The sequence below is a fragment of the Aspergillus novofumigatus genome (genome assembly GCF_002847465.1).
Source record: "Aspergillus novofumigatus IBT 16806 chromosome Unknown P174scaffold_7, whole genome shotgun sequence".
Taxonomy (NCBI): Eukaryota; Fungi; Ascomycota; class Eurotiomycetes; order Eurotiales; family Aspergillaceae; genus Aspergillus; species Aspergillus novofumigatus.
This window is the reverse complement of record NW_020194280.1, coordinates 100,568-124,520: the sequence shown is the minus strand read 5'-3', so window position 1 is coordinate 124,520 and position 23,953 is coordinate 100,568. Positions and strand designations below refer to the sequence as shown.

At 51.3% G+C, this 23,953-nt stretch overlaps 9 protein-coding genes across 9 annotated transcripts; 8 read left to right on the top strand and 1 right to left on the bottom strand.

The window, feature by feature from the left end:
- Positions 1–179: 179 nt before the first annotated feature.
- On the bottom strand, positions 180–1,553 carry P174DRAFT_493817 (putative integral membrane protein Pth11-like; the record flags this gene model as incomplete). The annotated part of the gene is made up of 6 exons (XM_024830852.1): positions 1,368–1,553; positions 1,295–1,314; positions 1,209–1,245; positions 1,091–1,158; positions 673–1,043; positions 180–621 (listed from the first exon to the last, which is right to left on the bottom strand). The coding sequence occupies exons 1-6, from the start codon at positions 1,495–1,497 to the stop codon at positions 180–182; spliced, it is 1,068 nt and encodes a 355-aa protein (XP_024679148.1). The 5' UTR covers positions 1,498–1,553.
- A 1,858-nt stretch (positions 1,554–3,411) lies between these two features.
- P174DRAFT_411418 (cytochrome P450) lies at positions 3,412–5,485 on the top strand. The gene is made up of 5 exons (XM_024824273.1): positions 3,412–3,807; positions 3,869–4,056; positions 4,115–4,239; positions 4,301–5,174; positions 5,231–5,485. The coding sequence occupies exons 1-5, from the start codon at positions 3,576–3,578 to the stop codon at positions 5,357–5,359; spliced, it is 1,548 nt and encodes a 515-aa protein (XP_024679147.1). The 5' UTR covers positions 3,412–3,575; the 3' UTR covers positions 5,360–5,485.
- Positions 5,486–5,958: 473 nt separating this feature from the next.
- On the top strand, positions 5,959–7,537 carry P174DRAFT_411415 (alpha/beta fold hydrolase). The gene is made up of 3 exons (XM_024824272.1): positions 5,959–6,807; positions 6,890–7,243; positions 7,307–7,537. The coding sequence occupies exons 1-3, from the start codon at positions 6,442–6,444 to the stop codon at positions 7,478–7,480; spliced, it is 894 nt and encodes a 297-aa protein (XP_024679146.1). The 5' UTR covers positions 5,959–6,441; the 3' UTR covers positions 7,481–7,537.
- A 456-nt stretch (positions 7,538–7,993) lies between these two features.
- Positions 7,994–9,528, top strand: P174DRAFT_411411 (uncharacterized protein). Its single transcript, XM_024824271.1, has 3 exons — positions 7,994–8,340; positions 8,387–8,868; positions 8,923–9,528. The coding sequence occupies exons 1-3, from the start codon at positions 8,185–8,187 to the stop codon at positions 9,452–9,454; spliced, it is 1,170 nt and encodes a 389-aa protein (XP_024679145.1). The 5' UTR covers positions 7,994–8,184; the 3' UTR covers positions 9,455–9,528.
- Positions 9,529–10,414: 886 nt separating this feature from the next.
- P174DRAFT_453500 (NACHT and TPR domain protein) lies at positions 10,415–15,205 on the top strand. Its single transcript, XM_024829163.1, has 3 exons — positions 10,415–11,008; positions 11,073–14,762; positions 14,813–15,205. The coding sequence occupies exons 1-3, from the start codon at positions 10,640–10,642 to the stop codon at positions 14,900–14,902; spliced, it is 4,149 nt and encodes a 1,382-aa protein (XP_024679144.1). The 5' UTR covers positions 10,415–10,639; the 3' UTR covers positions 14,903–15,205.
- Positions 15,206–15,578: 373 nt separating this feature from the next.
- P174DRAFT_376539 (ACT domain-containing protein) lies at positions 15,579–16,037 on the top strand (the record flags this gene model as incomplete). Its single annotated transcript, XM_024822696.1, has 1 exon — positions 15,579–16,037. The coding sequence occupies one exon, from the start codon at positions 15,579–15,581 to the stop codon at positions 16,035–16,037; it is 459 nt and encodes a 152-aa protein (XP_024679143.1).
- Positions 16,038–16,413: 376 nt separating this feature from the next.
- P174DRAFT_376316 (ATP-binding protein) lies at positions 16,414–18,399 on the top strand (the record flags this gene model as incomplete). The annotated part of the gene is made up of 2 exons (XM_024822677.1): positions 16,414–18,015; positions 18,067–18,399. 2 exons carry the CDS (start codon positions 16,414–16,416, stop codon positions 18,397–18,399), a joined length of 1,935 nt encoding a protein of 644 aa, XP_024679142.1.
- Positions 18,400–18,621: 222 nt separating this feature from the next.
- On the top strand, positions 18,622–20,783 carry P174DRAFT_376068 (flavin-containing monooxygenase; the record flags this gene model as incomplete). The annotated part of the gene is made up of 8 exons (XM_024822660.1): positions 18,622–19,285; positions 19,333–19,457; positions 19,506–19,785; positions 19,838–19,909; positions 19,962–20,000; positions 20,051–20,301; positions 20,351–20,579; positions 20,644–20,783. The coding sequence occupies 8 exons, from the start codon at positions 18,622–18,624 to the stop codon at positions 20,781–20,783; spliced, it is 1,800 nt and encodes a 599-aa protein (XP_024679141.1).
- A 470-nt stretch (positions 20,784–21,253) lies between these two features.
- On the top strand, positions 21,254–22,609 carry P174DRAFT_462739 (Rieske [2Fe-2S] domain protein; the record flags this gene model as incomplete). The annotated part of the gene is made up of 1 exon (XM_024830166.1): positions 21,254–22,609. One exon carries the CDS (start codon positions 21,254–21,256, stop codon positions 22,607–22,609), a length of 1,356 nt encoding a protein of 451 aa, XP_024679140.1.
- Positions 22,610–23,953: the final 1,344 nt, after the last annotated feature.

Genomic DNA, 23,953 nt, shown 5'->3' with positions numbered 1-23,953 from the left:
CAATTGACGGCTGCTATAGCTTCCTCATTGGGATACATTATTCGCCAAGCCTTTCCGAGCCCATACCCGTCGTCTTGCCATTGACAGCGTGGACACTAGTTCGACTAGGCATTGGCCGTGCGTTGGTCCGGACTATAACACCGGTACCTGACCTCGGAAGGAGAATGCGGGCGTATTGTTCACCGGCTCCTCGCGTGGCTGATTTCCACATTCGTCTCAATCTGCGTTGTAGTCCAGATCTTCCCATTGGGCACCACAATCCGCTCTTCGCTTGTATTGCTGCCGTACCCTGTCCCTAGCTCTGTCGGCATAACCTCGGCATCCTTGGTTCTCAATGAGTTCATTGTCACACTGTCTTTGAACCGTGAGAATCCCCAGTGGGTTTGTTTGGGTCCTGTCAGTTTGGAGGATGCGTATTTGCGCCCGGAGGAATACTCGCCGATGAGTCCGGGCAGGAAGCGGGAGGCAATTGCCTTGAAGGAGGGGATGGAGGCGGCTAGGATACCCACGTTAGTCTCAATCACGGACCAGTACATGGCGCCACCGATGGCGTAGGTGAAATCGGCCGATTTGAGCATGGCGGGGATGTAGGTGATGCGAATGATCGAGGAGATGCAGGCACTAGGGGGGCGTGTCAGTGTGCAGAATCCCGGCTGCGAGCGAGATACTCACAAAAGTCCCAGGCAGAGGATGAAACCAAGGGCAAACTTCTGCTTGACCGGCATCTGTAGCTTGAGGAGGACCTTGATAGGGAGCGAGTAGGTGAGTAAATCAGTCAAGATGTTTAAGGCCGCGTTGGAGAGATAGAAGATATTGATCTCAACACACTGGCCCGGCAACGACGTGTTCCAGGCTTTCGGGATGGGTCGGCACTGAAAGGCTGCAACCATGACGAACACGGCGGCCTGGGTGCCGACGATGCCCATCATGATCAAGGACGTTCGCGTGAGCGTCTTGTCGCCGATGCGCGTGTAGAACCAGCAGACGGACGTTTTGATGAAGCCCAGACAGGCCAGATAGAACATCGCGCTGAGCCATATGACCTGCCATGGTCAGAGTTGCAATGAGTATTCTTTTCGATGATGCATACGAAAGAATAGGAGGGCAGGTTGCTCTTATCCACATCAGCAAGATGAGAGCCCAGTCCCTTTTTGACAGCTATTCAAGATCAGCCGCGCATTCTCATGAATAATGGATGCCGTACTGACAGACGATAGTTACACCGATAAACGCCCAGGAAAAAAGCTGTGTGTGTCAGTGCGGACGCGCAATTGACTAGTTTCTCGTTCCTTACGCATGCAAGCACAATCAAGTCTTGAAATCAGTCAGCCTCCTTTTCGCCAGCATTTCCCTAGACACGAACTTACAATCGTCTACGCCTACATGGTTCAGGACCACGACTCGAGCAAACATTCGCAGACAGATAACCACAAAAGTAACGGCCGCAAAGGCAATGGAGATGCCCACTACAACTGGCCCTTGAGAGTCAGATGCCATGTTGAATGGTCTGGAATGCAAAAGAGTGACAGGACGACGGAAGGATTAGGCTGAGAGGGATGGCTTGTTCTCATTTATTCCTCGCCCTCTTTGATCATCGTCTTGTAATCGCGAGGACCTGATCATAGCGCTGACTATGGAGTAAGAGCAGTGGAGACTGGAGATCAAACTTGATATGTCAAGTAACGAGCAGGGATTCTGCGTCCGTCGTTACGTCCTGTTGAAACTCCAGAGGCGTCAATTTAGGTTATTACCGGCTAATAACGCGCAGACTACAAGGATCTGGGTTTGCTTGAATGCCTGAAACTGATTTACCAAGCTTCTTCCCAAAGTAGCAAGACGGGACACCTGGAACAGAGGGGAATAACTCCATGTCTCAGTTGGTCCTTCTATGCTGAATTTACTGATTATTGAGAGGCCTGTTAGTAGCACTGGGTGTGATTCTATTGGGCAACATCAACAAAGGTTACTTGATTTGGGATACTTACCTGTTCCGTAGTTAAGAATGAGACGTCCGACGCGAAGGTGGGACTGTGCAGTAGTCTATTAGACTTGGTATTATTATCAACTGAATATGGCAGATAGTGGATTAGCGGACGGGCAAAGATTGGAATCGGTTCATTTTGCCATTGCCCTAAGGAGACGAGTTTGAGCTGACTGTCCCACAAGACGGCATCTAGCTGCGAACTGGTGATCAGTTTCATCTTCAGAGGTCCGGATAACATGGAGGATGCAGTCTACAGTACATATGATAGATGACCATGTAGGGGATACGGACCGAGAGAAAAAAAAATAAAAAAGTACGTAGATAATGAGATCGGCAGCTATGGCGTAGAGAGAAAGGATGCAGGAAAAAGCAACGCTGAAACACAAGTCAACTATTATTAGATGGATCATAGGGATGTCTACTTTGCTTCTTCTGGAGAAGAGCTGCACTTCGTCCCCTGGAGCCGACCATTGCAACGTATATAGATCGGTGTTCGCCAACAATTTTTTTTTTCTTTCTTTCGGATGCTCTCCGCTGTTCTGTGCATGTTCCAGGAATTATATCAGAGGTAATTATGCTTTGCGATTGCTGTTGATCGTCATCGATATTCTTTCGTTGTTGATTCTGGCTGACTGGAGTCGGAAATAGTTTCCACTGCAACACCAACCTGGACGTGTCCATCACACCCTCAAGGCATGAACAATACCATAGTAGATATCTACAGGAGAGAAAACGACATCTCTGTGCACTTCGTCGACTATCAGGACAAAAGTCCATAATTCTTACGAGTCAGGCCATGCTGACTGCTCGTCACTCCGCCTCGCTTCATAGGCGGAAATGCAAATAGACAAGAAGCTCCACATCCACCGCTGGGCATGAGATCGACACTGGACATCAACCTATCATGCTACACAATGACTCGCTCAATAATGGGAGAGGGGCCGAAATTGCCTATCTTCTAACGGTTGTCTCGTTCATCTCCCCCCATCGAGTTTAGACCGGGGATGTCATGGCGGAACTTGCCATTCGCTTGTCTCAGTTCTGGACCATCAACAACTGGGTCTGCAGATTCAGTGACTACAGTTGCAAGTCGAGAGTGACGATTCCTACTTTATACGGCGAGGACTTGGTCTGGTTAAATACACAAAGGTCCATCGAAGAGCAGGGATGTAATTGACTGCTCCAATGGCCGTCAGCTTCATCCGCTCCCATACATTAGTTAATGTACTATTGTCGCAGCGCGGCCAGGATCAACCCGGCTTCTGCACCTCTTACTCGCTGCATGAATTATCCAGCCTGCTGTCAGCTGCAACCGAGACTCAAGCAGTCGAGCTAATCGGCTGGATTGGAAAATAGCTTTGCATAATTCGTGTTCACTGATCCTATCTCGCATCGGTGCGTTGAGCGTTCATCCACCCCCTCTTCGTCAATAGTATGGGGAATCCACATGGCCTTTGCGCGGTCGCAATCAGAGCAAAGTGGCCTAGAGGTAAAGCTGGCCTCAAAAATCGATGGGAAGGCCATTGTTTCAGTGTCCTGCGAGCGCAGCTCTCTCTTGTCTTGAACCTATCCCACTCAACGAGTCACCACCATGGGTCTTGGGGAAGAGTTCCTCGCCCGAGTCACCCTGACCAGCGTGGTTCTGGGTCTTGTGGCGTATGTTTTGCTCAAATCGGCGTACCAGATTGTCTATTATCACTTTTTCCACCCCCTGTCGGTCTTCCCCGGGCCCTTCTGGGGAGGAGTGACCAGGCTTTGGATCGCATGGCACAATCTTCACGAGACTGAATTGCCAACCGTGTATGCCTTGACAAAGAAATACGGTACGGCACACCATCTTATTGCAAGGTTCTCGACAGCAGACGCTAATTGGTCCCTGAGTAGGCCCCGTTGTGCGAATAACTCCCACGCTCCTCCTGGTCAGCGACCCAACCAAGCTGCCGGACATCTACCATCGCAATGCGGACAAGACAGGACACTACATCACCGGAAGTTTTGGCGAAACTGAATCGCTGTTCAACATGCGATCGCATAAGACGCACGCAGCTTTTCGAAAGTATCTGGCGGGACCTGTAGGTTGAATGCCATGCGACCATCGACAACGAGGACCACCGCGTTGACACTCTGCAGTACAGCTTTACCAACGTGAAGAGGATGGAGCCCTTGATTGACATTCGCATTCAACACTGGATCGACAAGCTCAATGAGAAATTCGCTCAGACAGGGGAGATTTTTGATTTCTCATGGTGGGCCGTGTGAGCACCTGCCGACGAATTCACGAAAGATGCCTGGGACTAACTGCTCACATGTCTGCAGCTACATGGCGTACGACATAATCAGCGAGATCGGTTTCGGCGCCCCCTTTGGTTTCGTCGAGCAGGGTCAGGACGTCGGCGGGCTCATCCAGGGTTTCCACGACGGTCTGCCGGCATTCGGTTTCCTCGCTCGTCTGCACCCTTTCACCAGCTGGATGAAGACCACCTTCATGAAGAAGTACCTCGTTGCCACCCCCCAGGATGATTCCGGCATCGGCGTCCTCATGCGATTCCGCGATCGCCTAATTGACCAACGGTTCCGCGAGCTCGAAGAGAAGAAAGATATCGGTCGCATCGACCTCCTGCAGACCTTCATCGAAGCGCGCACGGAGGATGGGTCCCTGTTGGACATCGAATATCTGAAGGCCGAGGTGCTGCTGGTGCTGCTTGCGGGCGCCGATACGACTGGCACCGTCTTCCAGGCCCTGGTGCACTTCCTGCTTACCCATCCCGACGCATACCGTCGTATGATGGTGGAGATTGACGCGGTAACGGCCAAGGGATTGATCTCCGACCCTGTCCCGCAGTACGACGAAATCGTCGAGCACCTTCCTTATTATGTAGCGTGTGTTCGCGAGACACTGCGGCTAAATCCCCCTGCTCCGAACATCTTCCCCAGATATGTCTCGGAGCCTGGTATGGATCTGTATGGCAAGCTTGCGCCAGCGGGGACGGAGATTTCAGGCAACCCGTGGATCATGCAGCGAGACAAGAAGCTGTATGGGGAGGATGCAGAGGAGTTCAAGCCGGAGCGTTGGCTCGATGCCGAAAAGGCCAAGCTGTACAACAAGTATAGCTTCACATTTGGCTACGGGGCCCGGGTGTGTCTGGGGAGGGATATTGCCATGATGGAGCTGTATAAAGGGCCACTGCAGGTGAGTAGTTTGTATTCCCCATTACTCTTGTTTGACAACAATGCTGAGGGCTATAGTTCTTCCGCCGATACAATGTCAAGACAGTGAACGACAAACCACACGCTCGATTCGTGATCAAAGGAGGAGTTGGTTTCTATCGCGATGTATGGCTGACAATCGATCGTCGCCTGCCAGAGAAGGCATGACATGACACTACTACTGATCAGCGAAATTCGGTTGAACTTCATTCAAAGGCGTACCTGCGCTTACTTTGTATCTCATTACTCCAAACACTACAGAATGAACTCGCGACTTTACGGCGCTTATTTGCCTGGATACATATCGAATCTCTCTTCAAATGTGGCACTGCCAGGGAGTCAAGGCAGACTTGCAAACTTTTCCCTCTCTCTATTCGTCGTCTTCCTTGCCTTGTTGACAGATCAGATAATTACCATCCGATCGCGACAATCCACTATCCCTTGCTTCATGAAGGGTCTACGCGCTCTCAGATTAGGTTGAGATGTATCAAGAATCAACCTGTGATATTTATCTACCTTATTCTTTCATGCACTGGATGTTCACGCAGATAGTCTGCTTGATGTGCTTGTCTGCGCCTTGAGAATTCCCCTGGCTGATCGACATCCCATGGGCCATTTCTCGATCCTGCAGAGATGCGCATATGACCTGCCAGAACTCAAATTACGAAGTGAAGCAGGGACCAATCTGGTAGTTTTTGCTCCACTCCATCCCCAGCTAACAAAATGATATCTTGACTGACTGCTTCCCAACTTCAGCCAGCGATCATCGAACATCAGGCCACGAACATTGATAGTCAACTCACATTGCCAGTGATATGGACATCTCTGAAGCACGTTGAGTCCTGAGTCTGACAAATTCCTGTCTTCTGCGTTGCAGTGGGCCTTTGAGTTTTACGCGGAAAGGACCGGCGTGTCAGAAGCGGCCCGAAAGCGGTCCCATTCGTCCATTTCCACAGTCAAGGCCCAGAAGGATCAAACTAGCAGGATACTTAGCGTTGGATATCGCTGCTCCAAGGCGTCACTGGCGTTCTTCTGCTCATCCCCACTCGACCGGGATTTGGTCCAGAAAGGGAAGTCGTCCCCCTCTGCGTGTCCCATCTGGTCTGGAACGGATCATCTGGAGGGGTTGCAGAACCTCGGTCGTGTCCATGGAGGGGTGGCTAGGTGACAGGTCTCTTATCTATATGACGAGTTACATTTTGATGCTCCTCGTCCATCCGCTGTGGTATTGAAACCACAAATCCAAAAACATGGCAGCAACAAAGACCATCCAGGTGCCCCATCTGGGCGGCATCACCGCCGGTTATGCCCTGTCCAACGACCGTTACGACCCCGCCAAGCCGACATGCGTCCTGATCAACTCGATGTGTACGACTGTGTCCCTCTACCGCGACCAGTTCAGCGATGTCGCCCTCACAGACGCCATGAACCTACTGGCCATCGAGCCCCTGGGCCACGGCTCGACCAGCTGCCCGACGGAACACTTTACATACTGGGATTCGGCGTTGATGGCGCTGCAGGTGATGGATAAACTCGGCATTGACAAGGCCTTTGCTCTGGGAACCAGCCAGGGAGGATGGATCGTGACGCGCATGGCCTTGTTGGCTCCTGACCGGGTGGGAGCTCCCCTGCATACGTGAACTACCTATACTGTGAGGGGATAACTGTGAAAACTGATACATGTCTCCTGTCATCTAGATCCTCGGCCTGATGCCATTGGGCACATCGATGGATTACGAATCGGCCGACTCTCGATCGAAAGGGTGCTGGGATCCCGTTCCCGCACTCCGGCCCTTCTACGAGAATTGGACCAGCGCTGTCCCGACTCCGGATTTCCTGGTCGATGATGTCTGGTGTGGCATGGTCGGCGGCATTGGGTTCGGCGCCAGTGCTTCAGAGGAGTTGAGTATGTTCTGGACCAAGACCTTAAAGGAGGTCTACAAGGGAGACGAAGGCCGAAAGAAGGTCCGCATGGCGGTGATTTGCCTGCTATCGCGCGATGGACTGTTGCTGAGACTGGGTGATATCAAGTGCCCCGTGTACTGGTTACAGGTGAGTCCATCTCTATGTTATGGGGCTAATATCGTAGCATGCTGCTAAGGTTGACGCCGACAGGGCACCGAGGATACTCCATTCGGCAAAATAGTGCCAGCAGAACAGATCAAACTGTTCACCTCGTCCCCAGAGGCCAAACTGGTCATGATCGAGGGAGGAGCTCATTACCTAAATGCCACCAATCCAAAGGAGGTGAATGCTGCGCTATTGGACATGGTGAACAAGTATAAGTGATAGCCGTAAATAGGATTTCGATAGATGATAACCATGCATTTCTAATCTTCCACTTGCAGGATGTCCGGCACCAGATATGGATCTCAAGTTTCTCAATTGCCGAATATTGGCCCCCCCTAGCCACAGCACGACAGAGTTTGCAAACACGACGAGTGGAGTTACTATTACACTTGACTTCGTAAAAGACCATTGTGACGGTGGCTTGGAGATACCATTGTGAAGACTCACAGTCCGCGCACTCCACTTTCCCACGCTTTTGGCCCACTTCCAAACGCGAGGATCGACTATTCTGCAGCCATAACGGGCTAGGGTCGCCCAACGGCCAATTGAACTTCTTTGGACTGTCGAATGAGCGTCCTAAAAAAGAATGGTAGCTTCCCGCCAGTAAGGAGCCCCTCGCTAGTCTGGCCCTGGGATTTGTCGACGCCCTGATGGCGGCAAGCCAAAGGATTGTCCCAAATCTTGCGGAATCCGGAATCCAAAGTATCATTCCACCATAGTGAAAAATTTATAGGCACCGCATTTTACAAAAGGAGTATGGGCTAGAATCCTCCTGTCTGGCCATGGGCCTTGGCCGGAAAGGATTCAGGTACGAGAAGAGAGAGAGGTTATTCGAGGAATTCGGTTATAATGGCCCCTTGTTCTTCCTGCGGCAGTCGAATCATCATCCCACTGCAGTCTCTCTCATGTCGTGATCACTTAGAATGGCAGACCAAGAAGATTCGCTGCAACCATGGGTGACTGCGACCACCGCTTCGGTGACGGTGCTCGCCTTCGTCATGGTCTGTCTGCGGCTTCTGGCCCGATGGGAGAGGAAGCAACAGTTGTGGTGGGATGACTGGATGATTGTATTCTCCATGGTAGGCTTACCTTCCCTTGACAAGGTATCTAAACTAACATACATAGGGCTGGAACCTGGTCGTCGTCGGCTTCATCTTCGCCATGGTCAAAGAAGGCATGGGCCTGCATGCCGGCACCGCCGTCCCCATCTCCAACCAGGTCATGATCGCCAAGTTCCTCGTCGTGGCCGAGATTCTCTATGTATTCAATCTGGTCTGGACCAAACTCAGCATTCTGCTGATGTACTACCGTATCTTTCATTTCCCCTACTTCAAGCGCTGGGCGTACATCATCGGCGCCTTTGTCGTTCTTTGGGTCATCTGCATCACCTTTCTTTTTATTTTCATCTGTGTGCCTGTTCAGAAGCTGTGGTATCCCAATCTGCCCGGACGGTGTATCAACCAAGTTGGCACCTGGATCGCCAATGCCATATCAACCATCGTGACCGATCTGGCGATTCTCGTTCTGCCGATGCCGCAAGTCTGGAAACTGCAGCTGCGTCTCTCTGAGAAAATCGCTTTGACCGTTGCATTCAGTCTCGGATTCTTGTACGTTGCTCCATCACCGTTGAACTGATCAAACCCTGACCAATTTTTTTACAGCGTCGTTTTCGCCTCGGCCTACCGCTTCAGCGTCCTCTTCTCATACACCTCCGCCGACTCATCCTACACCCTCGCTCCAACCGTCGGCTGGACCGCCATCGAAATGTCCGCCGGCATCGTCTCCGCCTGTCTCCCCACCCTCCGACCCGCCCTCCAGGCCATCGTCCGCATCCTCGGCATCCAAGGCGCCTTGCCGGCCTTACTGCGCAGCCGAACAGCCCCCATGTCCAAGACCGGCCAGTCGAACCCGAGTCAGAACGAGTTGACGAAAGGTCACACGGGCAGCGGTGTCGGTCACTCAGCGCATAGCCGCCGTCATTCCTTCTACTATCTCCCGGATGAGGCGGATTCGGCGGGCGGACACCCCATGACGCCGGAGCAGTTGGATGCTTCCCTCCGGCCAGAGTATGACCACGGACATATGGTGACCAATGTATTGGGCTCAAAGGGGAGGAACGTCGATAGCGCGAGCGATGAGATTCCTCTGCAAGGAATCCGTGTACAAAAGGATTTTACGCAAGTCAAGGAGTGATCAGCATAAATATCACCATTGGTTTTTTTCTACCAGCAGATAGATCAACTCTTTGCTAGCTGGCATCAATAGATATTATCCTGCGGCAATCATGGCTTCTTTTGTTTTTCTTTTTTTTTTTTTTTTCCCCTGGCCTAGTCCATAGCAATGTAAAAAGTTAAATCTCTATTTTTGAGCCATACAGTGCAGATCCCATTTATGGCTTACTGCCACCTAAGCCAAACCAATCCATGTCCGTAAGCCCAGCACTGGTGCCTGGATTCCTCAGGTGTCAACCACCACTCAGATAGTATTGAATGACATGGGCAGCTGAAAGATAACTGGAGCTTGAATGAATCTATGGGAGAGCTCTCCAAGAATAAATTTGTTTCAACTAAAATAGGCATCGAAAGGCAGTGATGGGTTAAAGAGGTGAGACGAGATGCAAAGTCAGAGGATGATGAGACTGTCCAACATATATGTCAGGCTTGACAACACCATCGGGCTTCCCACTCTAGGTTCTTTAAAGGATTAACACAATACTAAGAAGTGCTCCCTTTTCCTAAGATTATCGGCTGTTTTAAATAAGCCAATAACCAATCCCTTCTCGCATTAGCATGCATATTAATGGGCAAAACAACATGGGCACGTGTCATATAATTCTCCCTCTAGCTCCCCTGCAGAGGCGGCTGTCCATGCTTAGTCCACCCTATGGAGAATGACCCTGGAAAAGAAGTTTGAAACTGCTGGAGTGACCTTCCGTCGGGAGTATCTAGTCCGGATAATCTTCCAATGAGGACCAACAGTGGATGCCCAATCTCCCTGGCGGCTGACCATCGCGGGCTTATGAAATGTTGAGCTTGTGTCAGCTGTCGGATTACACTACCGTCGTTTCAAAAAGACCACCACTAGAAAAGCAGCTTAAAAGCCTGGATGGTTGGAGCCCCTCATTTTAATACCCATCAAATCCACGCCGCCTCTCCTCAGCCGCACTTCACTCTGACCATACATTTTCCCTTAAAGGCCCTTCGCGCCCATCAGCATGGAGCGTGGGGTTCATAATTGGCACGCCGCGACTGTCAAGTCGCTGGTTTTAACATTACATAGTGTTCGGCAGACGACCGGACTCCAAACACAACGTTGATGATAATACTCACCTATGCAACATACTTGTTGGAAATTACGACATAGATCAAGTCCAGGAAAATGACCGTCAAAAACAATCAAATCCCCGCCATCTACGCGCGGGCGATCGAAAAGTACAAGGAAATCACTAAAGAGGATCTCGATGTCGCCTTCCTCTGCAAGCTCCAGAATGTCGATGACCTGGCCAAAGAGATCGATGAGCGTAACAAATCCTTCAGCGAGTACCGCCATAAACGCGGCGTCATCTTCGATGCCATGCAGGCGGCACTCATTCCAGTCCAGCTGTTCGGCGATATAGCGGCCGGAGGCGCGTCGATGGCCTTTCCTCCCAGCAGTCTTGTTTTTGGCGCAGTGACCTACCTCGTGACGGCTGCCAAAGGCGTGTCGAGCTCGTACGATGCGATTGAGGATCTGATGGGAACATTAAAGGTGGGCGGACTTCCTCCATTCGTCTTATTTTTGCTCCCTCCTTGAACCCATTTAATGTGTGCAGGATTTCACTATCCGATTAAAAGCCTACGGCCAGGAGCGAATTTCCGAAGATCTCAGCGACAAGCTGAGTGATATCCTCACCACGTTGGTGGAAATTTTCGCCCTTTCAACCAAGGCCATCAAGCGAGGTAGACTGCTCAAGTTCACTCGCAACATCCTCCTGGGCACCGACGACGCCATCAAAGAGGCAGTGGGTAAACTGGATAAGTTGACCAAAGTGGAAGCGAGCCTCGTTGGTGCGGAAACCCTGGTCGAGGCCAAACGGACGGGGCGCGTGGTGGACACAGTCCAAACCACTGTCACGTCGACGAATGTCACAGTGCAAGAGACGGGAAAGGCCGTCAATCAGATGACCGTGCAGGTCACCGAGGTACATGAAATGCTGGGCAACCTATTGATCGCGACGAACGGCAAGGATGCAAATCATGGGGACTCGGCAAAGTCACAGCGCGACCTTGTGAGGAAGATTCTGCAACCATCCGCAACAGACTCGGCACAGGATTGGTATGACAAGATCAGCAAAGCCCGCGTCCCTGGCACAGGAGATTGGGTTAAGCATGAAGATGTGTTCCAGGGCTGGTTGCACCGAGAGCTCCCCGTCATGTTTATCTCTGGTAATCCTGGAGCTGGCAAATCCTATCTTTCATCCAGCATTATCACCTTCCTCAAAGACCAATACCCGCAGGGGGTACAACATTCCTCACATGTCTCCATAGCGTACTTCTTCTTCAAGGATGACAACCCGACCACGAGGTCATTTCACCAGGCCCTGCGGGATCTCGCCTTACAGATCAGCAGCAATGATACGGCATATGAGAAGTACCTTGCAGCCATTGGAGATCATGGGAGCGTCAGCACTTTGGAAAGTGCGTGGCGGACCCTTTTTGTCAACTATTTCCTGAAGAAAGAATCGATCACGAGCAGTGTTTATCTCCTCTTCGATGCGGTCGATGAGGCCTTTGAGGAGGAAAGACTCCCCTTCTTGCAGCTTGCCAAGGACATTCTGGACTCCCCGAATCGCGGCCGTTTGCAGTTGGCCATGGTTGGACGGCCGCATATCAGCGACCAGCTGGCTGAAGCGCTCGAAACCAACGTCCCGACAATCTATGTGACAACACAAAAGAATTCCGCCGATATCGACCGATACATCAAAACTAGTATTCAGAAATCAGTGATCCTTCGACGCGTCTCCCCCGCATTACGAAAGGAAATCGTCGAAAAATTGTCAGTAGGTGCTGAGGGCATGTTTCTCTGGGTGAATTTGATGCTGCAGGAGCTGGTGAAGAAGCGTAATGAGTCCAGTATCCGTAAGAGCCTGGAGCAGGCGCCCAAGGGCTTAAGGGAAATGCTGCGCCATGTCCTCATGAGCTTCTCTGCCAGTCTGAACGACGACGAGCTGGAGTTTCTCAACGAGCTTTTGCTGTGGGCCACCTGTGCAGTTCGTCCACTGACCCTTGGCGAGGTGGAGGCAATCCTCGAGTTAAAGTCGGCCGAGGGGGATGGGATGATTTACCTCGAAGGTGCTCTTCGCAAGCAATTCGCTGCCTTCTTCAACCTCGACCGCGATGACGGTTTGACCACAACAGAGCTCCAGACCTTGGCAGACAGGGCATATGAGTCTGACGACGAACCTGTTACTAAAGAGGAGAGTGATGACCAGGAAGCGTTCGAAGACATCGAGAACATCATAGAGTTTGATTCGAACAAGGAGTCGACAACCGTCACCTTCAGCCACGCTTCCCTAGGAGATTTCTTCCGCAACACAAATGAGGGCAAGGTCTCTGCCGCGGAGGACAGACTGCCGGTTGGAGTTGTCTATAATGATGCCAAAGCCCATGTCCTCAAGACGTGCCTCAAGGTTCTCACCGATACTGAGTTTTCCCAGAAGCCTAAGGACCCCAGCGTCATGCTGAACTACGCCGCAAGTAATTGGGTGCAATACCTTCAATTAGTGCAGCCCTCAGAGACATCGCTCGAGGACAAGAAGACAATTGCCGGCATGCTGGCCAGTATGTTTGGTATGGAAGAGTACATGGCGAAATGGGTGCCACGGAGAAGCTGGGTCCCAACAACCGAGAATCTTAAAGCCATTCACGGTTGGTGGGATGATCCCAAGGTTGTAGAGTCGCTTGCAGACAAAGAGGCCAAATTCGTCCTTTCCGTCAAGGAGAAACCCGGCGAGACCTTCCGACCGATCGCTAAGTTCTACACTAGAGAATGGTTGGCTAATGACAAAGCCATCTGGCCAATTGACGAGGCGGCGGCTATGATTGCCAGCCTTCTCAAGTGTCAAAGAGGGATCAATGAGGATTTTCTTTCCTCTTTTGCACCGACTGTCGCGGAGGTCATTGAGGCCGCTGAATGGGCGCAGATCGAGAAGACATCCTGCTGGTACCAAAGGATCGCCGTCGTGTTGCGCCGGACCGGCCACCTAGACGAGGCTCTGGAGTATTACAGGAAGGCAACTGCCATAGATCCGAACAATTGGATTGCCAAAGCAGGCATGGCCGTTACGCACATGGAAAGACAAAAATGGGAAGCGGCTGTTGCGCTCGATAAGGAAGTAGAGGCATTTTTAGGAAAGCTGCTCATTGACGAGTCTGATCAGAAAGAATGGCTAACTGCACACCTGCACGCAACACTAGACCGCATGGCAACCTGCTATAAGGAGCTGGGTGAGGGGGAGAAGCAATACGTTGAGATCAAGAAAGCTCTCGCGGTTGTTCCCTTCTGCCGCGTCTGCACACATAAGATACTGCGTTTCCATAACGAAACGGGCCGATTTGAAGAGACCATCTCTCTTGTGAAAGAATTCACCGACGCAAAAGTTTCCGACAAAGAGTACAGTCGGCTAACCGAGTTCCTATGGAAAATGCCAACCGCGGATGAAGGGGTGATTGAGTACTTAGCTGACGCTGGCCAGGCCACGGGAAATCTCAAGCTCATAGTGCGTTCCTACCGCGATGCGGCCCGAGCGGCCCGAAAGTTGTCCATGACTGTTGTTGCGGCTCATTTGGACCTTTCGCTCGCGAGAATCTATTCCGAATACACGCGAGAGGAAGATAAGGCGACAAAGGGGTGGATGAGGATTCTTAACACATATGGATCGGCCAAGGAAGAAGGCCAGATTGGCTCAGCCAAGGTGACCGCCTCCTCCAAGCTGGCCCAACTTTGGTTGTGTCATGCCATCGATGCGGGCTTGGATTCTCCTGAGGCGGAGGAGTACGTGGGCCGGTTGGAGCAGCTGGTTTCACGGTACAGGACCGAGGACACGTCCGCTTTGTGGGTCGCGGCGCGGGCTCGGGCGATTTCTCTGGGTGTGTGGTACCGCTTGATCGGCCGACACGATGACGCGCGGGCTTTGCTCGCTCCATCCGTCAAACGGGCTATACAAATCTTATCCGATGATGACCCGGAGAACGATGACGCAGGATTGACAGATTTGCAAAATGCTTTGCTCGCTGCCGGTGATGCCAAGAATGTGATTGCGATTGCCTATGCTCTCGGACGATATGCGGATAAATACGAGCAGCAAATCATGGCCGGTGACTACGTCTACACCTGCGATGGACCATGCCGAAAGCTGTCTCGAACGATGGAGGGCATTTCGTTGTGCTCGATCTGCTTTAACACGGGCTTTTGCAAGGATTGCGTGGAGGTGCTGCGGACGGGGCCATGCCATTCCGAGTATGTAACGCAAAACATGTAAAGGATTTCGTATATATTCCGCCTCGACCACAGAAGGTGGAGGCCAACCGAGTTCTGGTGGAGGGACAGGTTTTGACCTATGCGGAATGGCTCGCTCAGTTGAAGAAGGAATGGAAGGTGTAGGTCGCCAGTAGCGGGGATTGACGGGAAGTGGCCAGCTTTGTCATGTTTCAATAGCGCCAATCCGTTAATGTATCGCCGCAAGTTGATTGATGTATCAGTAGGGAGGAGATGATGAGGACAATGGACTAACCTGAGGGTGAAAGGTGAGAGTGGAGAGACTGTCAAGAGATGCTTTCCCCAACACAAGAACAACATGTGATATGTGCTGGCCTGCCGGGATTATCAGGCACCAACCGCTATTATCATTTCAATAATGTATTTTCACTATACGTCCACCAGACTCGGACTGTCTATCGATGTTGCATCGATGTTGCATGGCAGGAGTGTGGCGACATCGTCATAGGATTTCAATATCATCAATTAAGATATATCGATATCCCAGAGTTGTGGTTAGAATACTAGAAAATAGGTGGTAACCCGAATACTATTTCAGTCAAGTAGATTGTATGTCCATTATCCGCAGTTCAACCCGCATGGTTTCAGTGGTGGTTCAACCCATATTCAAGCCTCGGCACACACACGTCCTGTCTTAGTTCCTCCCCCAGACAGGTTAAACCTGTGTTCTCATCCATCACTTCCACTGGTCGCATTTCATCGCGAGCATCCTTTTATACTAGATTTAATTCTTCAATCGACTCTTTTGTATTCATCTCAATTGGAGATATCCTAATTGACCATGTCTTCGCCAAGCAAAGGAGAAAACAGCATTCCCATCCTCCTGGCTTCGATGCGACCTACAGTACACCCGGAGACGTTTGTCTTTCTCACCACGACACAGCCAATCGAAAATCTTCCCCTTCAATCTCTGAAACCAGAGATGCTATTTCAAGAAGATGAGGGATTGAGCATCATCACCGCTAAAGATCTGGCCGAGTCAAATGGGTTCCTCGACTATACATTTCCATGCAAGAAAATCTCATTGTCGGTGCATTCCAGCCTGGAGGCCGTGGGTTTAATTGCTGTGATCTCGTCGAAGCTCGCTAGTCATGGAATCAGTACCAATGTGGTCAGCGGGTATTTCCACGATCACATCTTTGTGCCTCTAGGGAAGGAGGATGCTGCTTTGCAGGTGCTGCAGGACATGATGAAGACAGCAGAGTCAACAATACAGAAAACAACCATCTCTACTACATGATTCGTCAAATTTGATTCAATGAGCTGATATTATAACCTTCATCATGAGGCTCAATTTGGTCTCCGTACATTGAATGAGTGGTGATGGGGTCAAGGCTGAAAGGCGTCGATCTAGAACCGTTGCTGGGATCAGGCAGAAGAGAGGGGTTGACTCACAAGGCTGTCGAGCGAACACGTCAACCAGTGAACGACAGGGATGCACCAGTCCGAGTCATGCGGAGAGCGACAAGGCTGATTTCCAACAAGCACATTCACTGGTGCACGACTAGGGGACTGCTGCCTGGTAGCCGTCACTTAAGCATATGAGTGGCCATTTTCCTCCTCCAGGTCGTTCAACCGACTTGCAGAATCATCTATCTCTACCTTAGGCTTCCACTATGCGTTACGGACGTCGTTCTCGGCACATTCCTTCCGAAGACAGTGAGTCGGAGATAATGGAAGTCATCAACGACAACACCATTGCCGCCAGCAAGAAAGATACGGAAGACAATGCAGATGATACGGCCGAGACTGTCAAGTATGCTCCCCCAGGGACGATCTGCGAGGTTCACAACCTCTACCAGTCCAAACGCGATGACAATGGTCGCACTTCGTGGACCAAGAAGAAGCCCGATGATCTTCCTAGCACAGGTGAGAACTCGGAGTCGGCTCAGTATGCTCTCATTGTCCGCCATGTCAAATGCTACGATGGTCGCAAACCTCTTCAAATCCACTCCATTGTCGTGCAGAGCGAGCGGCTGAAAAAAGTCCTCGGAGAAGTCCTCGACGCCTATCCAGGCGTGACCATGACCTTGGAGCGAGTGGAATTCCGCAGCCCTTTCAAGCCTTTCGTTCATCGATGGGAGCGATTCGCGAGTGCGCGTGACCAGGAGCTAGACTCGGTGACCAAATCGCACGTGGAGCTTCTCTACACTATCCTCGAAGAGGAGCTACAGGATACGATTGCGCGTAAAAATGACCTTGTGCTCAACGGCGTCGTCACCCATGATCTTCTTTGGACCATCTTCGAGCCGGAGGATGAGATCTTCAGTATGGTTGGCGGTCGCCCCCGAGCCTTTCGATTCAAGTCAGGGGAGACAAATTGTCGGACGGGCGCATTTGATCTTGAAGCCCAATACATTGATTTCGACGGTGATGACTTTGGGTTCCGCGACAAGGACTTTGAAGTGGCACCGTTTAGTGGCACCATGCCCATCACGGCTCTGCCGGTGTTTCCCCTAAGACATCACAGTGACCAGCTTTCCGTTCGTGGCGCCTTGGTCGCTCGTGGAGCGGTCTGGGAGACTTACAAGGGGTATCATTTCAAGTATTACGAAGGCCTGGCGGTGGGTCGGTACATGAGAAGGGAATTCAGGTTCAACATCAAAAGCCGCATCATCATCGACGCGGAGGCGTTCAACACCTTCAACCCGGACGAGTCTGTTTCAGTGTATCCTACTTGTGGAAAGGAACTCACAGATGACGAGCGACTGCTGGCCGCTCCCACTTTGCGTGGATATTCGCTCAAAGAGAAACGGTGGCTGGAGTTCAATCTCGACAGCGTCAAGGAGATCGTGTGGGATTCACAGGCCTTCGATTCCCTGGTATTGCCGCAGGATCAACAGGATCTCAAGTCACTGATTCTGGCCTTTGCCAATGCGCAGTCAAAACAAGTGGATTCGTTTGACGATGTGGTCCAGGGCAAAGGACGAGGAATCATCATGCAACTGAGCGGGCCTCCGGGTGTGGGTAAGACACTCACTGCGGAGAGCGTTGCCGAAGTGATGAAGGTGCCGCTGTATGTGATGAGCGCGGGAGATCTGGGAACGTCGGCCTCGAGGGTAGAGGAGGCATTGAAAGATATCCTGCGGATGGTTCCCAAGTGGGGAGCGGTGCTTCTGCTCGATGAAGCAGACGTGTTCATGGAAGCTCGCAACTCAACGGACCTGTGGAGAAATGAGTTGGTGTCGATCTTTCTACGCATGCTGGAGTATTACGAGGTGAGTTTCTAGTCCGTTGTCAATACCAATAAGCTGACACCTACCATCCAGGGCATCCTCTTCCTCACTACTAACCGCGCTGGGAACATTGATCCAGCTTTTGAATCTCGCATTCACGTTTCCATCGTCTACCCAGATTTGGACATGACGTCCCGTCGCCATATCTGGCAGCAGTTCCTGACTCGTACCGCAGGGACAGAACAATTCTCTGATGAACAGCTGGAGACATTGGCCGGAGTGTCGTTGAACGGCAGACAGATCAAGAATGTGCTCAAAACAGCTCATTTGCTGGCATGGTCGCAAGAGAAGCCGCTTGCTTACGAGCATTTACAAACCGTGCTCAAGCTTAGGGATGCTACGTTGCCCACTGCGAATGGGGTTTGAGGGGGAATTTTCCAAAGACAGACATAGCATACTTGAATATCCATTTCAACATTCAAAAGACAGTAGATCGACTCTTCCGTAAGGTGCTGTATGTGCAAGGCTGCCTAAGGCAAGGCGGACTACCCCACTTTGTGCTACATAGACATTTCGCAGGTTGCATCGGCCAGGATAAGCTCTCTTTCTTGTCACAATTCATCGAACACATTACTGTGACATCGAGTCATGATGCAAAAGAGAAGCAAAGACATTCTTCCTAGCTTACTTGACGCACTCCCATCTGCGATAATCCCCGATGATGTCGACCTTGCATCCATTGCCAGTTCCTTTGCCGACAGCCTTGCCCGCTTGTCAGCATCCGATTTCGCCGAGGTCGCTGTCTGGCGAGATTGTTTCGCACTGACTGGGACTTTGAGAACGCTCTATTCTCCTCGGACAGTTTCGGAGGTCTATCGCAACCGGTGTTTGGCGCGACGAGCCCGATCGTTCTTCCTGCAAGCTGACGAAGCAAGTATTGTGCGTATTAGCTCATCGTGTAGCTGGATCAACGTTCCTTTCCGCTTCGAAACCAATGCTAGCCCTGCTGCATGTTGTTCTGGTGTGCTCTCCTTGATCCCATCGGGCGAAAATGGCGAGTACACTATCTGGATGTTGCAGACTTTGCTGGATCGATTTAGGGAGTATCCTAGTCTCGACAAGCTTGATACGACGACTCAGAGCCCCTCTGTGGGTGATTCCACGACTGACTTTGACTGTCTAATCGTAGGGGCTGGTCATTCCGGCCTCAATGTGGCCGGCCGACTGAAAGCACTAGGGGTGTCTTATCTCGTAATAGATAAGAATCCACGTGTGGGTGACGACTGGCGCCTTCGATATGACTCCGCAAAATGTGTGTTTTTCAGGTTCTTGTACGAGAAGGTGGCTTACTCAAAACAGTACACACGATCCGCGACTATTCCCATCTGCCTTTTGAACGAAACTTTGCCCATATCGACCATGAGTGGTTGACCAAGGATGATCTCGCGGAAGGGTTCGCATCATGGGCTGAGAAGTACAGGATAGTATGTTCATCGAAGGCATGGTCCCTGACTTCTTGCTAATCGACAAAGAATATATGGACCAGTAGTGATCTACAATCCGGTACGTGGGACGACTCGCGCACACAATGGACCTTGAAGGTCAGACAGACCATAGCGGGTTCCAAAATCATCAAGATCGTTACGTGCCGACATGTGGTGCTTGCCACTGGTGGACCGTGCAATAAGCCACACAAGCCTTTTTATCCTGGGGAAGAAAGATTCAAGGGAGTTGTCCAGCATTCGGTGAGCTATCGCAACGCATGGGACTGGAAAGGTCGACGAGGGGTCGTGGTTGGAACGGCCAACACTGGTGAGCAACCGAGAAAGCCATCACGGCATGTTGATGCTCACGTAGAATACAGCCCATGACATCGCCGAAGATATGCTTGACGCTGGATTGGCATCGGTGACTATGGTCCAACGCAGTCGGACATGTCAGTGAAATGTTCTTCCCTCTGGCCCGTTCGTTGTATTGACTTTATACAGATGTGCTTCCTCAGGAGTACCTGACCAAAGTCTGGAAACGTACTTGACGCCTCACTTCGGAAGCTTCGGGACATACTGACCCTTGATAGAAATTCTGAATGACCATACACCACTCGAGACTTCTGGACGCATACTCTTCGCGGGGCCTCTGGCAGTAAGCCGCCTTACCACCATGGCTGCCTTAAACACCCAAGCAGAGGCAGAGCCTGAGCGGTTCGCAGCACTGGAACGAGCTTGCTTCAGGACGGAACGCTACGGAGACATCATTTCGCTTCTCGGCGAGCGCTTCGGAGGTCATTACATAGATGTTGGCGCTTCCGCAAAGATCGCACAGGGCTTGGTGAGTCGCCTTTCTATGAAACGTCAGACGGCGCACTCATCGGCTCCAGATCAAGGTCAAGTCTGACAGCCGTGTCGTGTCGTACACTGAAGACGGTCTCATATTTGAGGATGGAACCCATCTGCCGGCCGACGTAGTTGTGTATGCCACCGGGTTTACAGGAAACCTCCGCGACTCGGTACGAGAATACTTTGGCGATGAGATCTACGCGCAGGTGGAGGAATATTGGGGCATTAACCAGGAAGGCGAGATCAAAGGCGCTTATGTACCCACCGGACGTATGTTGCTGGAAAGGTGCCTGCACTGGGTTCTGTCACTGGAACTGACTTCTGTGAACTACAGATCCGGGCCTGTGGTATGTGGGAGGAGGAATGGGCCAAGCTCGGTTTTTTGCACCCTTTGTGGCGCTGCAAATCCTGGCGCATCTGCTTGGAAATCCGTTGCCAGTATACTCTGAGACACCAGTCGTTGAGGGAGGTTGACTTGAGGGCAGGACGAATGGCATCCGAGATGTTTCCTGGCTGCGAAATTGACCAGATGTCAAGGGAGATATATATTGGCGGAATGGCAAACGTACTCCGTGCAGGCCTTCGCACTTTGTCTTCTTTTGTTCGCATTTTTATTTGATAAATTGAAATATATCGGGAGAGCTGGCTGAAGGAGTTCTACCAGATCTAGTGATATTGAGAAATCAAGCTTTCTTATTGATGGGAATGGCTCGAAAAATTGGACATGATGGAAACCTGAGGCATTGAGAGGCGGCAGTGACGCTAAGCCTTTCTGGGTGATGTATCCGAGGAATGACCAGTCCACCAATTGGAGCCTAGTAAGGCACGTGACATCAGAGATTGTTCTTGTTTCCCCGTGGCCAACTCGCGACGAGTACCCGCGGGTAGTTGATCTTAAGGAATCGATCTACAGTCTGGCGACAACTGGAAAGAAGACGAGAAAGATGAAGGCTGTTCATCTCGGCCAGCTGTCCGATTTCAAGCAGTCGCGCTATGTTATTCATCTCTCCGATGGCAAGCGTTTGGTGTTGTTCCGCTTGCCCACTATCGAGTCTTCCAAAGGCAGCAGCCCCGCGGCAAATGAAACCGAGGATGGCTGGTGCTATTATGCCATGGAGGCTGAATGCCCTCATGCTGGAGGGCCTATGGAAGACTCTCACGTTGATATCGAGGACTCCGCCTACGTTGCGTCGTGTCCGTGGCACGCGTACGACTTTAATGTCGAGACTGGGGAGTCAAGCGTGGGCATCAAAGCATGCACGTTTCCTGTGAAGATTGGTGACGGGGAGCTCACTGTACAGTATCCGGGCGATGCTTCTCTGGTGCGGCTCGACCCCGTCAGCGAGAAAATCAAGCTGAAGAAAGGCTCTGCCTCGGACCGTCCAGCCGTACAGCCCGTGTCGCAACAGGAGACACCGGCCAAGTACCTTGATGAGGACGCCACATTATGTGACTGGGCGGCTCATATCCTGAATACATCAAATCACGAACACAAAATCGAATTAACCGCCCACTTGTACGCTACATTCACCGAAAGAGAGAAGACCTCTTCGCCGATGCCTATCGGCTGTGGCTCGGTCACGCCTCCTGATCAACCGCCGCGAGACGGTTTGGTGACTGTGGAACCTCGATCGATGCCCCGTGCGGGAAAAGGTGGAACGCTGAAAAGCCGAATTGCCATGCTGCATGCTCTGGCCAACATTGAACTCTGGGCGATCGATCTCGCCATCGATATCTGTATCCGATTCGCAGCCTTCCAAACGCAGCCGCAAGCAGGAGACACGCCCCGGGGGCTCCCTCGAACGTATTTCCACGATTGGCTGAAGGTGGCCAACGATGAAGCCAAGCATTTCTCCCTTCTGCGCACACGCATGGAAGAGATGGGTTCTTACTTTGGTGCATTGCCCGTGCATCACGGTTTGTGGGATTCCGCAATGGCCACAGCCCATGATCTGCGAGCCCGAATTTCCGTTATTGCACTGGTACATGAGGCTCGCGGCCTCGACGTCAATCCCATGACGATCGACAAGTTTCGTCGAGCGGGGGACACAGAAAGTGTTGACGCGCTGGAGATCATTCACAACGACGAGATCACCCATGTAACGACGGGCCATCGCTGGTTGACCTGGATTTGTCAGCAAGAAGGCAAGGACCCAGTCCAGGTCTTCCGCACTAATGCACGGAAGCATTTTCGAGGGGCCTTGAAGGAACCGTTCAACCATGAGGCGAGGATGCAGGCCGGCCTGAATCGGCAATACTATGAGAATTTGATGGGACAGAGCGACATCGCTGTCAACTGAGAGGCCGATATCTCCATTCTAGGTTGTCTTATGCATCACCCTCCCGGCTGCGCACACCCTTGTCTATCTGAGCCGCACCGCGCCGGGGAGTTGTATGGATATTGAATGTGTCATTCACAGTCTGATTGCTCAATGAGCGACTGTTCCTCCAACGTGAAGGGCCTAGGTTCAATCCATCAGACCTTTGACGGTGAAATCCAAAGTCAAGCACCCCCACACATTGTGCATAATAGGGCCCTGCCGACATCTTTCGCTTCGTCACTCATTCCGGGGTTGAATAAGGATTGGCCGGCATTGATCCATTGTGTCTTACCGTGAACATAGGGCGGACAACCGTGCGGGAAGAACAGGGAGTAAGCTGTTTAGGATGGGGGCCTAGTGCCTACTATGCGAATGGGACCGGTCCAATATCACGCATGATTGTTCCCCAAATCGGAATACCTTGGAATATTATGCAAGCGCAAAGATCAGGTCTGGTACCACCTGTCTCACATCGCATGGCAGTTATGCAGAACATTACCAAATTATGCCCTCGATGAGACTAATATTCTGCGGAGAATCGTGACTCGGCGTATTTCTTTATTTTCTCACTTCCAAGAGGGGAAACTGGGTCTGTGGATGTCTGTCAAGAGAGAACACCCAATCATCGAAATGGCCGGATATCTAAGCGTCCGCTTACAGGAACGAGTGCGGAGTTGTCAGCGCTAACGTTGAAGAACGCGCCTTATCCTGTCATGATTTCAATTCTTGAGTCAGTCAGCTATCGCCGAGCCGGACTAGAGGTGGAACGGTACTGGGCAGGAAGCTTAGTCTATCTAGTTATTCTCGGATGCTTCGGTATCTCTGTTGTGGTTTCTCTAATTCATTTGGCCTCCAGGAGCAGTCACCCCTCCGAGATAATGCCCCTGAATCGTCAGAATCTGCTTTTTTCATAGAGAATAGAGTGACAGTCTCATTCACTGATGAGTAAGGTATGCTCCGAGTGATGGTTGTAGTGTTAATGATTTCCGCATTCTTTTCTTTTCTGGGGAACCAACTTATTATTTAATCATTGACCGTACCACGGTAGTATCAGCCGAGTCAGCTCATGATTCAGTGTATTAGATCTTTCCCGGCACGTCTGACGATTGATATTACATTCATCAATGGGCAAGGCAGTCGTAAGCTCCAAGCCACCGCCACTAAAAACGCTTGGTTCTAGCGGCCACGGTCAAGATAGTGCGTATTGTCTATTTATTATGATCGAATATTTCTGCTGAGTTACGCTCTCTGTGCTGGCGTCTACCATGCAAATGACTGCAAAGACCTCGTTTTTCGAGCATCTCACATAAGGCCCACTACGCT